The sequence below is a fragment of the Aspergillus nidulans genome, chromosome I (assembly GCF_000011425.1).
Source record: "Aspergillus nidulans FGSC A4 chromosome I".
Classification (NCBI taxonomy): domain Eukaryota; kingdom Fungi; phylum Ascomycota; class Eurotiomycetes; order Eurotiales; family Aspergillaceae; genus Aspergillus; species Aspergillus nidulans.
In genome coordinates this window covers 688576-701881 of record NC_066257.1, presented here as the reverse complement: position 1 = coordinate 701881, position 13306 = coordinate 688576, and the positions used below count along the sequence as shown (strand labels likewise).

At 51.0% G+C, this 13306-nt stretch overlaps 6 protein-coding genes across 6 annotated transcripts, besides 1 other annotated feature; 3 read left to right on the top strand and 3 right to left on the bottom strand.

The window, feature by feature from the left end:
• Positions 1 to 13306: part of a sequence feature (contig 1.107 303..444822(-1)) that runs on past both edges of the window.
• ANIA_06269 (Sec62 family protein translocation protein) lies at positions 115 to 1625 on the bottom strand. Its single transcript, XM_658781.2, has 3 exons — positions 1153 to 1625; positions 545 to 1095; positions 115 to 491 (listed from the first exon to the last, which is right to left on the bottom strand). Exons 1-3 carry the CDS (start codon positions 1586 to 1588, stop codon positions 294 to 296), a joined length of 1185 nt encoding a protein of 394 aa, XP_663873.1. The 5' UTR covers positions 1589 to 1625; the 3' UTR covers positions 115 to 293.
• On the top strand, positions 1882 to 3724 carry ANIA_06270 (Lectin C-type domain protein; the record flags this gene model as incomplete). The annotated part of the gene is made up of 2 exons (XM_658782.1): positions 1882 to 1944; positions 2000 to 3724. 2 exons carry the CDS (start codon positions 1882 to 1884, stop codon positions 3722 to 3724), a joined length of 1788 nt encoding a protein of 595 aa, XP_663874.1.
• Positions 3866 to 6326, bottom strand: ANIA_06271 (uncharacterized protein; the record flags this gene model as incomplete). The annotated part of the gene is made up of 3 exons (XM_658783.2): positions 3866 to 5866; positions 5916 to 6107; positions 6156 to 6326. The coding sequence occupies 3 exons, from the start codon at positions 6324 to 6326 to the stop codon at positions 4124 to 4126; spliced, it is 2106 nt and encodes a 701-aa protein (XP_663875.1). The 3' UTR covers positions 3866 to 4123.
• ANIA_06272 (NADPH-adrenodoxin reductase) lies at positions 7194 to 8668 on the top strand (the record flags this gene model as incomplete). Its single annotated transcript, XM_658784.1, has 3 exons — positions 7194 to 7265; positions 7319 to 7753; positions 7799 to 8668. The coding sequence occupies 3 exons, from the start codon at positions 7194 to 7196 to the stop codon at positions 8666 to 8668; spliced, it is 1377 nt and encodes a 458-aa protein (XP_663876.1).
• aspf13 (allergenic cerato-platanin Asp F13) lies at positions 10420 to 11039 on the top strand (the record flags this gene model as incomplete). Its single annotated transcript, XM_658785.2, has 1 exon — positions 10420 to 11039. The coding sequence occupies one exon, from the start codon at positions 10420 to 10422 to the stop codon at positions 10894 to 10896; it is 477 nt and encodes a 158-aa protein (XP_663877.1). The 3' UTR covers positions 10897 to 11039.
• ANIA_06274 (SDR family NAD(P)-dependent oxidoreductase) lies at positions 11194 to 12633 on the bottom strand (the record flags this gene model as incomplete). Its single annotated transcript, XM_658786.2, has 3 exons — positions 11645 to 12633; positions 11435 to 11457; positions 11194 to 11345 (listed from the first exon to the last, which is right to left on the bottom strand). The coding sequence occupies exons 1-3, from the start codon at positions 12505 to 12507 to the stop codon at positions 11194 to 11196; spliced, it is 1038 nt and encodes a 345-aa protein (XP_663878.1). The 5' UTR covers positions 12508 to 12633.

The following is a 13306-nucleotide window of genomic DNA, read 5'->3' as shown; positions in this document are numbered from 1 at the left end:
GGACTACCATGTAGAGACGGTACTTGGTATGATTCACTCGCGATTTACTTAGAGAATTAGAATTCATGGTTATTTTGTTTTCATTTACATTGCACCAAAGAACTCCTTTCTCCGTTAACCCAATTGTAAAAGCATTTCAATGATATGGCGGAAGAACAAGTTAGGAGAAAAGGAATGAAAGATGACCCAGTTCAAGCATACGTAAAGGCATTGAAGAGCTCATGAAATTTTGATCGCAGAAAATGCAATATCGCAGGCACCTGAGAAATGTTGCCATATGCCAAGCTATAAAATCACTCCTCAACCTCTTCAACACGAGGCGCGAGATCACGCTTGACTGGACCCGCTGCATCCGCACTTTCTGTCGCAGTTGTAGTTGCTGCGGGTGCGGTCTCAGCGGTTGCTGCAGGGGCAGACTCTGTAGCCTGAGGATTTGACGTTTGAGCTGCGCTACTCGCAGCCTTCTTAGACTTCTTTTTCTTCTTGCCAGTCTGATAAATCTTTGGTCAGTGATTGTTCTGCATCAGGAACAGGGAAAGCGTACCTCTTGCCACCCCCATAATGGCTTGAAACTGTCAAAGAAACCAACATCTTCGAACAGGTTGGGAAACAGCCACAGACCAGGAGGTACAGCGAAAACGGTGATACAAAAGAGAATAAGACGGAAAATGGCCATTGCGAAGAATAGACCGAGCAGACCCATCATGCCGACACTCAAATACCACACAGCTTGCCTCAGCATTATGGGCCAAAGCGGAAAGAGCACGACTGCGAAGATACCAGCCACCACGGCGGCAGCCATAGCCTTTTGCTTCCATTGCGGGCCCTCATAAAGCCAAACGTAGTGCATCATCGGATCGGCTTCCTGGTGCTGCTCGATCTTCACAGTCCACAGCCCCTTCACTCTCTTCGTCTTTCCATGACCATGGCCAGCATGGGGATCAACCTTCGAGACTCGAAGAGCAAGAACCGACAGAGGAAGGAGCTTGAATACGTTCTCAGCTGAAGCACGGTCTGTTACTGGCGGTAGGAGAGGGTTCTTCTTTCGGGCCTTCTCATAGGCAGGCGATTCGAGGGCACGAATTGCACGTTTAACTAGACGGTACCCAGATTAGCTAAGGCACCCAGAGTCCACAGAAGATGATTACCAACCCTTGAACATGTCCTTCCTTTGCCCATCCATAATGCACGTCCTCGGCTTCAAGTTCTGCGATCTTAGGAATTGCGCGACTGCGATCGCTTTGGGGTCTTTGGGACTGTTTGGGTTAACAGGAACCTGCTGCGTGTGTGTCTGCGGTTGACCAGGCTGGCCGGGCTGTCCTGGTCGTGGGGGTCCCTGGCTCTGGCCGTTGGCCTGGAGTTGTCGCTGGACCTCGGCGGCCTTCTGCTGAGCAGCCATTGCACGCATTCTCAACTGGGTGACATATTGCTCGGTTGTCATGCCGTGCTTCGCAGCTTCGGCATTCAGCTGCTCACGTTGCTGTTTAGCGAACTCTTCGGGGGTCAGTCCTCGTTTGGCCGCCTCAGCAGCGAACTGCTGCTGCATAGCGGCTAGCTGCTGGGGGGTAGGCTGGCCGGGGGTGGCCATTATGGAGAAAGTGGTCAATTAATGAAAGTAAAAATCGAATAAACGGGCTGGATTGTAGGACGGAGTCTAGGGGAGACTGGCTGATTGTGAGATTGGAAATAAGGAAGTGGCCAGATAAGAGCGATCAGAGCCCTCTCACCGCCTTTGACTCCGCGAGACCCTTTGAGCGCGAACTTGCAGAATGCTCTCCACCTCGACGATCGCGTACCGTATCTTTATCGACGGAGGGCAACGGGGCTTTTTGCAATGCATATGATACTTGCTCCTTTGCATATCGAATATTCTACATCTTCATGTCCCTGAAATTTAATCCGGATGATTCTCTTTTGAATGCTACCTGGGCTACCGTCCTTCTGGTTATTCTTCCCTCCGCAGCTGCGATGTCGGGATGTCAAGCTGATTACCATGTAGAGCGAAAGAGATGTAGCCGGACAAGTCCCAATAAATTTCGTCACCACATCCGCTATCTCGCTGCGGGCAGCATGCTTTGGCGACAACAAGTTTGCCCGGAATGCAGCCGAGAGATGCATCTCCAATTTGCTGGCTATCGGCTACCGGCGCTTCAACATCGATCTATACTGGTCAACCGAGCTCCGTCGTTGGATCCTATGCCCTGTTTCGATTCCTAAGGGCCTGCATGTCGTGACCGTATCCCCGGACGCTACATCCACTGCTACTGCTTCGGTTGCACAAGGTACTGTCACAGCGGAGCTCGACTCGTCGGATACGCTGCTGTATGATCTTGGCTCGTATAAATGCTCGGATAACTTGGATCTGCAGGACTTGATAGATATCTTTAGTGATTACTTTCAGTATACCAACACAAATCTGGTGATATATACGAGATATCTGTCGCTCAATCTCCATGTTGCTGCTGATCCCACTTCAGCCGAGGAGTCACCATCGACTGTCACGGGCGAACAGCTTCCGGCCGTATCAGAACGAGTCGGCTATATCCTGAATGATAAGCTTGGGTCATACATCTACGGCCCCTCCAGGCTTCTCGAGGACCGCCGTAACCTGAATGTTTCGTGGTATGCGGTAGATGAATCGAACAAACCAATTACTCAGTACTTCACCATTGAGGAGGGCCCGGAGGGTATACAAACCACGCCAGATGGATGGCCAAGCGCAAATTTCATACAGCTAGCAGCTGACCGACGGCTGCTTATTGAGTATGGCTCGGTTGGTTCGCAGCTGAGCGACCACGATCTCTCTGCAGAAAACGACGTTATATTTCCTCCCAACTACCTGACTTCATCTATATCGGTCGACGCAGGTGACAACGGGAGTCTGGATTCCGGGTGTCTATACAACCCAGGTACGACGGACATCTCAAAAGTCAACTCATCCTGGGCAATGTCTAGCCACATCCCCGTCCCCTCCAAGTCCAGCGAGGAGTCCCTCCGGTCCATCTCAGACCTGGTAGTAAACCTCACGGCATGTGGAATGGCCTTTACGCTTAACGATACCCTCTTCGGCAACACTGCGGACGAGGACCCGGTCCCGTACCGCAATCTCTCCCTGTCATCCTCTTGGGCATGGGCCCTGGGCGAACCCGCAGCCCCCTCCCACGACCTCGACTCTGCCGAATCCGATGACACTCGTTGCGCCGTAATGGACCTGTCCCTTGCTGGTCAATGGCGCACAGCTAACTGTTCCGAATTGTATCGCGCCGCGTGCCGCGTGGATAACGAGCCATTTCGGTGGTCTCTTTCGTCAGACCCTCTCACATACAGAGATGCCTACGACAGCGCCTGCCCTTCTTCCACAAAATTCTCTGTTCCTCGCACGGGCCTTGAAAACACATACCTACTCCGCCATCTACTTTCGTTATCACATGATCTAATCGACCCGTCGGCCTCAGACACCCTCAAAACCGCAGTCTGGATTGATTTTAACTCCATTGATACCGAAACTTGCTGGGTGACCGGCGGACCCATTGCAACTTGCCCGTATACCGCAGATCCGGACCAACTTGAGAGACGGACGGTCTTGGTTGCTGCTGTCGCGGGTATAGTGATCTGCATTATTGCGGCGCTGACACTGTTCGTCAAATGTAATGCGAACCGGCGAAACTCGAGACGAAACAGAAGGGTTATTCAGGGATGGGAGTACGAAGGTGTACCTTCTTAAAAATAGGTATCTTAAGAGCCTCAGTTAAGCATCACTGCTGCAATAACATTCTATTCTTCCACTGCTATTAATGCGAGGCACATCTCTATCATTCCCGGTGGTTCTACAGTTCATTCAAAAACAGAGGAATCATAAGAGGTGTCATGGTATTCTTTCCTAGCCCAAACTACATATCAGTCGTTAGTACGCCAAACAGTAGATACAAAAAGCAAATGAGTATCACGCAACGAAATTCGAAACCCTATTCCACCCATCCTTAATGAGAATCTCATCCATCATTTCATTTCAGTAAATAATTCCAATTCCATCTCCATGTTACATGCAATGATATTCTCTGCTTGCTTTCCTCACTCAATCATATTGGGCCGAAAGTGCAGTCTGAGTATAGATCTTATCAAATCACAACCCAGCAAATCTCGCCCATCCAGCGGCCCTAGGCGTGGAGTTGGCGTTTCCGTTTCCGCTCGTGCTTTTGGAGTTAGGGCTATCGATACCGCCTCGGCCCTCCTCAGCCATTTTGCCGCTAACGTCTCGTCTCCTCCCAACACCCAGACCAGCAATGTAGTTTCCGTACGACAAATTTGGCCCTTGGCCGACGCGGAGACCGAAGTCAGCCCCTGAGTTACTGACAACACGGCCTTTACGATCTCTATCGGTTATAGCAAGATCGGTAGCCGGACGGGGTTCGTGGTCTTTCTCTGCAGTATCTTCGCTCTGCTGCTGGAGAGGGCCGTAGGTGTTGAGTTTATGAGACTTGCGCTTATAAAGCTTGGTTTTCTTGGCACTCTTTGAGTCATCATCAGTAACAGTGTGTATGTCTGCTCCGTTGTAAAAGCGTTCCTTCTCCGGGCGCTCAAGAGGGGGAACCTTGTGCTTTGGCGGAGTCGGGCTCAAATTGGGGATATCGCCCAGAACCATACGGCCAGATGCCGGTTTAGTCTCAGTGATATCGGGCATGGGCTGGGGTGTCGGAGGGTTCAGTCCCAGCGGATTGACTCTGAGGGTATTTCCATGTTCTCCGTCACTGTCCTCGTGATCCTGATATATATCGATGCGATGGTTCCCAATGTCATGCTCGTCCATCTCGTCATGATCATAGAGACCATTTTTGGGCACATTGTGGCTATCGTCGTCATTCCCGTAGTACTCATGCATAGCTAGAGACTCATATTCACCGCGAAGGTCTTCTGATATAGTCTCGCCAATATCCCATCCGTATTTTTGGGCGAGGCCCATCCAATCGACGACGCCATTTAAGGATCCAGGTGTGCCCGTCCTGCTGTAAACAGACGACGGCTCACGTGGGGCTGCACCGCCATTATCAACGTCCTCATTCATGGAAACCGAGCGAGATGGGAACGCAACCCAGTTGTCCGAGGTAGTATTATCCGAGGCTGGGCTGACGCATTGAGAGCGAGTTGGTATTTCAGGAGACGGCTGGCGCAGTGGAGTACTGGACGGGATAGAAGAGGTAGGACGGGCCTCAAAGTCCGTGTCATGCAGGGGTATTTCGTAAGGTTCTTCGAGGGTATTCGCGCGGTACCGGAAGGGCATCTCTGGGATAGAAGACTGTGAGTTCCCTCTCTGCTTGACCATATCAACCGGCGGCCGTAGCGAATTGCCTTCCGATGACTTCACCCTGGTATGTGTGAATGGGATGGTGCGAGGGACGCCGATCAAAGGCTGTGCAACTGAGTTTGTTGAGTCTAGAGTAGAGCTGCTAGCATGCTTCTCAGCAATCTCTGATTTGGTTCTCTTGTGAGAACGAGACGTCAGATTATCTTCTAGGGGGTTAAGGTCGGGGGGCAGCTGAGCAATTTGGCGGAAGATGTTGAATAGGAAGGCGGAGATTCCAAGAGAAATCAAGTGAAGCCCTCCATTGACAACACTAAGATAAAAAGTCGCCTTTGCGATTGTCGTGATGACACCCGTATCCGTGCTCAGAAGTGTTTGCCAATTGTAGGTGCCAGTGGTATACTCCTTATAACCTAAGTAAGCGGCAAAGGTATAAAACGGCACTAGCCCTAGATCCAAGGTTGTGGCGAACAGCATATAGCTCGCTTGTGAGCCCGGAGGTCTGGTAACTGGGGAACGGCACAAGTGGTAAACAGCGTAGAGGGTGTGCAGTATTGCTACTGCGGGCTTGTTCAAGTCAGTAGGATGAAAGATTATCAGAGTGCTCCTCACTCACCCCTACACGGATGATCCATATTATTGAAGCCGCGACATTCTTAATCACAATAGCGCAAAACAACGACCCGAGAGCCCCAATCAACGACAGAATTCGTAGACCCAGTTGTATCTTTCGACCGTAAAAGACCTTTGACTTTGTCCTAGGGCTCATCGGAGTCCATCGCGACCGACCATCGGGGAGGTTACAGTACTTCAAGCTGTCAGCAATATTCAATAGTCAATGGTTTGTGCGAAATACCGAGTCTGGGTGTCGATTGAAGTTGATCAGCGGGCCTTTCTGTTTCTTTTTGGGTGGAGGCCGAGTCCAGCTCGCCTGCGTCACAGCTTTTGGATTGAAAGGAGGATCTGTAGGCCCTCTGAAGCTGAAAGCATCAGGAGGTCCGTAAAGGAATGGAGGAGACTTCCCCATGGTTGCAATAGCTAAATCACAGCAATGACAGCCTCCACCCACGCGAGGCGGGGAAGGAGCGGAATGTGCGCAAGAGAAGGAATGTATTGAACAATGGAAGATTGGAAGACTGGAAGTCAGAAGGAATGAGGACAGAACAAGCCTATTGAATGATACAAAAACAAGCAGGCTGCGTCTTAAATCGCCGACAGCTCGTGCATGCACCACGAGATCTCCCAAAATGAGGTTCAGGTGGAGTGAGATGGGGGCAGCCGAGATACTGCAGTGTCTATTGAGGCTGAAACAAGAACCGTCAACAACACTGGCTGGGTTGTCCTGGCAACCGATAAGCCTTATCACACGGACCTACTGGGTTACGAGTGTGAATGCGGAAGTACGAGACTTGAAACCGGAAAGAAAGCCGTAAATTAACGAATAAGAGTTATTAAGAGGCAACGACCCTAGTAGATGCAATGCTGAGAGTTGCGAAGGAGGCCAACAGCGGGTTGTATACTAGTACTAGTATAGTGGAAGACCCAAGGTTGAAGTACCGCCGGCTAGCTTGGTCTGGCATAACGATAAGATCGATAAGATCACGTGTTACGCGATTGAGTCAACCCGAACTTCTTGACATATAATAAAATTAGACTCTACCTACATTCAACGATGAGTCTGCAGCATGCTCCATATATATGTGCGCAATGCACCTTTCGCGCATCTCGGCCTCTGCGTCTTGCGCGTTTCTCTCAATTCCAGTCACAACGCCGTAATATCAGCCAAACGGTTCAGACCAACCGACCCTTCCGAGTAGCCATTGTAGGCTCGGGCCCCGCTGGTTTTTACGCAGCATATCGGCTCTTGGGGAAGGTCGAGGATGCGGTAGTAGATATGTACGAGAAGCTGCCTGTGCCGTTTGGCCTGGCAAGGTACGGCGTAGCTCCGGACCATCCGGAAGTAAAGGTCTGTCTCCCATCAGCTATGGGTGAGAACCGAGGACTAACGGCGGCGGTCAGAACTGTGAAGAGAAGTTTACGGAAGTTGCAGCATCTCCACGCTTCAACTTTATTGGCAACGTTGAGTTGGGCGAAACGCTGCCTCTTCGGGTGCTCAAGCCACACTACGACGCCATCCTGTTCGCCTATGGCGCTCCGAAGGATAAGAAGCTGGGGATCCAAGGAGAGGACGCATTGCGCAGTGTATATTCGGCGCGGGAGTTTGTGGGATGGTATAACGGGCTACCGGAGCATCGAGACCTGAACCCGGACCTTGCCGCGGGAGAGGATGCTGTGATTATCGGTCAAGGCAATGTTGCATTGGATGTAGCTAGGATACTACTGTCCGGAGTGGATCGTCTCCGCCAGACTGACATCGCCGATTACGCCTTGGAGACGCTGTCCAGCAGCAAAATCAAGAGGGTCCGGGTAGTAGGCCGCAGAGGCCCGTTGCAGGTACGTCAGTCCCTTGGCCGTACATTACTTTTCTAACCCCGATAGGCGTCGTTTACTATTAAAGAGGTTCGAGAACTGCTACAGCTCCCCTCTGTATCATTTGACCCCATTCCTCGTGATCTTCTTCCCCCAGAAGACGTCATTTCAGCCCTCCCAAGGGCGCAGAAACGACTGATCCAGCTACTCTCCAAAGGATCTACCAATGACCCTACCACAACCACCAAGTCGTGGTCTCTTGACTTCCTCCTCTCGCCAGAGTGTCTCAACTGGTCTCCTGTCTTCCCTTACCGCCTGTCTCATGTGCGCTTCGCCCGCAACGAACTCGACCCCGCGGATCCGTTCTCCGCAAGCGCCAAGGTTAGGCCCAAGCACCTTTCCGACGGCAAGCCGGCCAAAGTCAACATTCCCGCGAACACGTTCTTTCGCAGCGTCGGCTACAAAGGTCTTCCCTTGCCTGGACTAGAAGACCTTGGAGTGCCATTCGATGAGAGCCGCGGAGTAATTCCCAACGACGGCTTTGGCCGGGTCACTGTGCCTCTGGCGTCAGAGGCCGGGACTCATGATACACTCCCAAATGGGTCCCTGATTTCGCATCTGCCGGGGCTATACTGTGCCGGGTGGGTCAAGCGGGGACCGACGGGTGTGATTGCCACAACAATGACAGACGCGTTCAGCACGGCGGACGCGATCGCAGCGGATGTGGCACAGCATGGTAACACTCTGCTCAACCCATCGAACGAAAGGACCGGCCTCGGATGGGAGGGCGTCCGTGCCGAGGCAGAGCAGCGTGGTGTAAGAGCAACGACCTGGGAAGACTGGGAGCGAATTGACCGTGCGGAGCGCGAGCGTGGATCGCTCAAGAGCAAGCCACGGGAGAAGTTTGGACGAGTAGAGGAGATGCTGGCGGCTCTGTAGAGGTATAGCTCCGCCGTATGAAGTCTCTCTGATACTCTGATAATTATGGGGCTAAAGGTCAAGACCTAGCCTCTATGCAACTATATGTATTATTAGCCTGCTTATACACCACTCATAGATGCAAGAAGTGCTGCCACAAGTAATTAGCGTCTATTTATTGCAATGATGCAAGGACTGAATTGAATAGACAATACGCTCTAAGCACCTGCACTTGACTATTAAACCTGCCTAACAACCGGAGAAAAAATATCTCTTCTCCTCCACATTGCAAGGGGGAAAAAGTATGAAAATCACAGAAGACAACTCATAACTCCCACTATGACCGCCATCTGACTTCATGCTAACAGGATGGATGAGTCTCTTCCTACCTCCCATCTAGACACCAGAGATTAACGGTACGAGCCCTGATCCACCAGGACCGGGTATTACCCGGTATTCATGACGACTAAGAACACACTCGCAGAACTGAGCAAACACTAGGTGCAACTCCTGGCAAACATCAAACAGGCAGACAAACGGTTAGGTATCCTATGATTGAGGGTTGTCATCGAACCGAAAATTGTTGCGGACAGTGGTGCTAAAGTCCCAAGCCATATTCACCAGCTCTTGACTATCTAGTAGTAACTTTCAATGCCGAACCGAACGGAAGTCTCGACGTTGGAAGGAAACGGGTTTACGAGATGCAGAGAGCAATGACCGGTCGCGCCCTTTAGGCGACCAACTTCTCAGTTTCCTCAATTTGCGTGGCATCACGGTAGTCGAGACGCGGCCCTGAGGCCCACTGTACCTGCAAGGTCGGATATTGGTGTATTGGAGTGTTGAGTGTTGGAGTGATTTGTTTACATTGGCTGACCGCACTGTGTTTTACACACAGTTGGAGACTGGCAATGATATAGTTGTGATTTGACCAATCAGACGTGGTGCGGAGAAGAGCTATAAATAGTAAGGATAGCCCTATGACAGCTATGACGGAACCCTTGTTCTATTCCTTTCTATTCTGTACGCTGCATCATACCGTATTGTGTACGAGGTACTGTCGAGGTACCGTCGAGGTAACGTTCGTTTCCGATATATGTCGAATACCAGAATAGTATTGGCGGTATTGGTACCAACTGTCCAGCCCCGAGTCCTCACCGTCGCTATGGTAAACAACGTGCTGTCTTACATACCATAAGCCTGGCCGCCTTAAAATAAAATAGAGCTTCCCCACGCCAATCAGTAGCTGTCTAGGGCTAGAGTCCAGCATGTCTCACTGGCAGCTGACAGTGTCAGTCTGTCCTCTATCGGCCTGTCAGCCGACATGCAGATCACCCATCGATCGAGCAATAGTGTCTCACTCGGTACGGATCGCTGTGATCTGCCATTGCTGGGGTTTTACCCGCGCTTCTATTCTTTCTACGTCGTACCGTTAGGCTGCAGCTGCCAGCCACAATGCGGGTACTCTAGATGCACAACTTTGTGAGCCATCGTGAGACCGACTGTTTGACTGCCGTGGACTTGGACTTGGACTTGGATTGTCTCCGAGGGAACGAAAGATCGAGAAGTAGTACGAATCGGTGACAAAAGAGATATAAATACCGTCTGTCTTCCAGGACCTCTGCCTCCATCATCATCAAGCATCGTTCCTCACTTCTATACAATCAGTCTCCACCACTACCAAACCAAACCATCCATCGCCTCTTTTAAACAGGCCCATATCTCAAATCTCGTCATCTGCTTTCAACGCTCAAACCAGCTCTCAAGACCACAAGATGAAGCTTGCAACCCTCCTCCCCGCGTTTGCTGCTGCGGCCCTCGCAGCTCCCTCAAACCCGCTCGTCGCCCGCCAGACTTCCGGCACATCTACTCTTTCCTACGACACCAAGTACGACGTTGCCGACACCTCTCTGACTACTGTTGCCTGCTCGGACGGCGATTACGGCCTCATCACTGAAGGGTACACGACTTTTGGCTCTCTGCCTACATTCGCACGTATTGGCGGCGCACCAACCATTCCCGGCTGGAACAGCCCCAACTGTGGCTCGTGCTACCAGATCACTTACACCTCTGCAACTGGCCAGACCAACTCGATTATAATGACTGCCATCGACACTGCTCCTGGCGGCTTCAACGTCGGACAGCAGGCCATGGACCTCCTCACAGGTGGCCGCGCCGCCGAATTGGGCCGCGTTGACATCACTTGGACGCAGGTTGGACGGGAGCAGTGCGGACTGACTCCAAGACCCTAGATCAGGGTTGATATTGGGATGAGTTGAGACTGGGTTCTATTGGTTTGCTTTGATCCGATGTACTTCATTTCCCTCCTTATGACTCGAATAGACTTGTTTTTCTGTTTCTTTTCTACCATGGCAAATAAGATACTCTATCTACTGAAATCTCGCAGCCTAAGTTTAAGCACCGGACAGTGTGTTTTAGTCTTCCATCTACGTAGATGGATTACATTGAGCTCTACCGAGACTGTCATGTACTTTCTCATTTTGATGGACTATAGGGCATTTGTGCACTGAGGATGACGGAGCAGAGCTTTAGATGAGAAGCAGGAGACTTATGCGGTTGAAAGAAATGTTTCCAATGGCTGGTAAAGCTAGACAGTACCCGTTGGTCAAAGATACGTACTCTGCACTAGGGTGTTCAAGATCGAATTGATGATATGCCTTCCCAGAGGTCTCTCCAAGGTCTAGGATGGATGAAACATAGCAGCCTCAACCATAACGGTCTCATCGTTGCTCTGGTCATATTCTCAAGGCTAACAAGCTCGCGTCTTACATTGTAGGCCACCAAGAACCGGTCTAAATGACGGAATTGTGAGGAATTATACAAGTTATATGGAACATGAAAATTAGGAAAAGAAGGGTGTGACATGAGAAGCTGACTCGTTTCATGCTGTGATTATCACGTTGGTCATTGCAAGTCATTATTTCACATAATAATACAATAGAATCAAGCCCTTAGACCGTCCCCGTCGACAAGACATACCCGCCATCGACAACGATCGTCTGCCCATTCAAGTACTGGTTCGTAGCAGCAAACAGCACCGTGGCGGCCATGTCCTCATCCTTCCCCGGTCGACCAGCCGGGACCTTCCCTTCATACTTCTCTTTGGGAAGCGCAGACTTCTGCTTCTCGTCGCTCTCGCTCGCTGTCATCTCACTGGGAAAGACACCAGGAGCGATGTTGTTGATACGAATCTTCAGTCCCGAGCTCGCAACCTCGTGCGCCAACATCTTGGTCAGGTGGATGGTAGCCGCCTTGCTTGCATTGTAAGCAAAATGGTGCTGCGAGGCCTTGACAATACCAGAAATAGATGAGATATTGATGACAGTCGAGGACCAGCCCCGCTGGGCATCAGTGGCCTTCTGGAGCAGAGGGAGGAAGGCAGTCGTCGTGTAGAAACACTGCACAACGTTCGTGCGGTAAGTCTTATCCCACTCCTCCATGGAACTGCTTGCGTCCTCGAAGAGTGCTTTGCGCAAGTCCTCCGGTGTTTGCTTGTCCGTATCCTGCGTTGCGCTGCTAACGCCCGCGTTGTTGATCAGGATATCCAAGGCCTTTTCATTGCTCGAGATCTCCTCGACCAATTTCTCGATCGAGCTCTTATCCGTCACGTCTGCCGTAAGCGGAATTATCTGCCCGTCGATGTTCTTGCTATATAGCTCCGCGACACGGTTGAGTTTCTCGCTTGTGCGGCCGGTGATATAGACCTTTGCGCCGTTCTTTGCGAGCGCCTGCGTGGCCATCAGGCCGATTCCGGAGCCGCCGCCTGTAACAAGGGCAACCTTGCCCTTGACGCTAAAGAGATTCTCCAGCTTGAAGTGGTCGTTGCTGGTTTGGGCAGACATTTTGGCTTCAGTCGAGACGGGTCGGAGGATGTGGTGGTAAGGTGTCGGTAGGGGAAACGAGGCTGTGGAAAGTTTTGTCGTGATTGTAGATCTCGATATCGAGGTGCAGGGTTTTGCTTGGAAAAGAGAGCGGAGCATTATATCGAATTAAGGTTGGATTGAGGATGGTTGGGAGGTTTATATGCGGGTTTTGGTCAAGCTGAAGGTGGTTTCAGGGTGACGTCTACAGAGCACACAGAGCTGCAACGGAGGTGTCATCATACATCCTCTGGCGTGCAAGTGTCCACCCCACCAGTCAATTTAGCCATAATAGCTGTTGTGGATTCAAAAGTGGCTACTAGGACAGGTGGACCTGGAAAACATCCAGACCTAAGGGGAACATAACGCGGTGTTTGTTAGGGCTTGCCGTCATCACCATGTCATCCAGGTTGCCTGACCACAACCCTGTTTGATTCCTGCTCACTGATGAGATTTATGGACCATCGAGAAGTATTTTTGAGACGGAGCCTCTCTTCCTGCCTTGTATCACGAGTCTAGAGTTGCAAATGATGCCCGCTAACCAAATATGACGTCATATTGGTTATATTGTATGCCTGGGACTAAGTACACTAAGTGTGTCTGAGGCGACCCTCGCTGCAGTCCTCGAGATGTTCCATCGAAGGCATCTGTGTAAATTTGAGAATGTTGCTAGTATCCTACAGAGGTCGAATAAACCCCTGTGGAGTCGTCAGTACTAGTACTTCCCAGCAGGTATATATCAACTACCGTCAGTTACCCACTGTATACCCCGTAGTCTTGA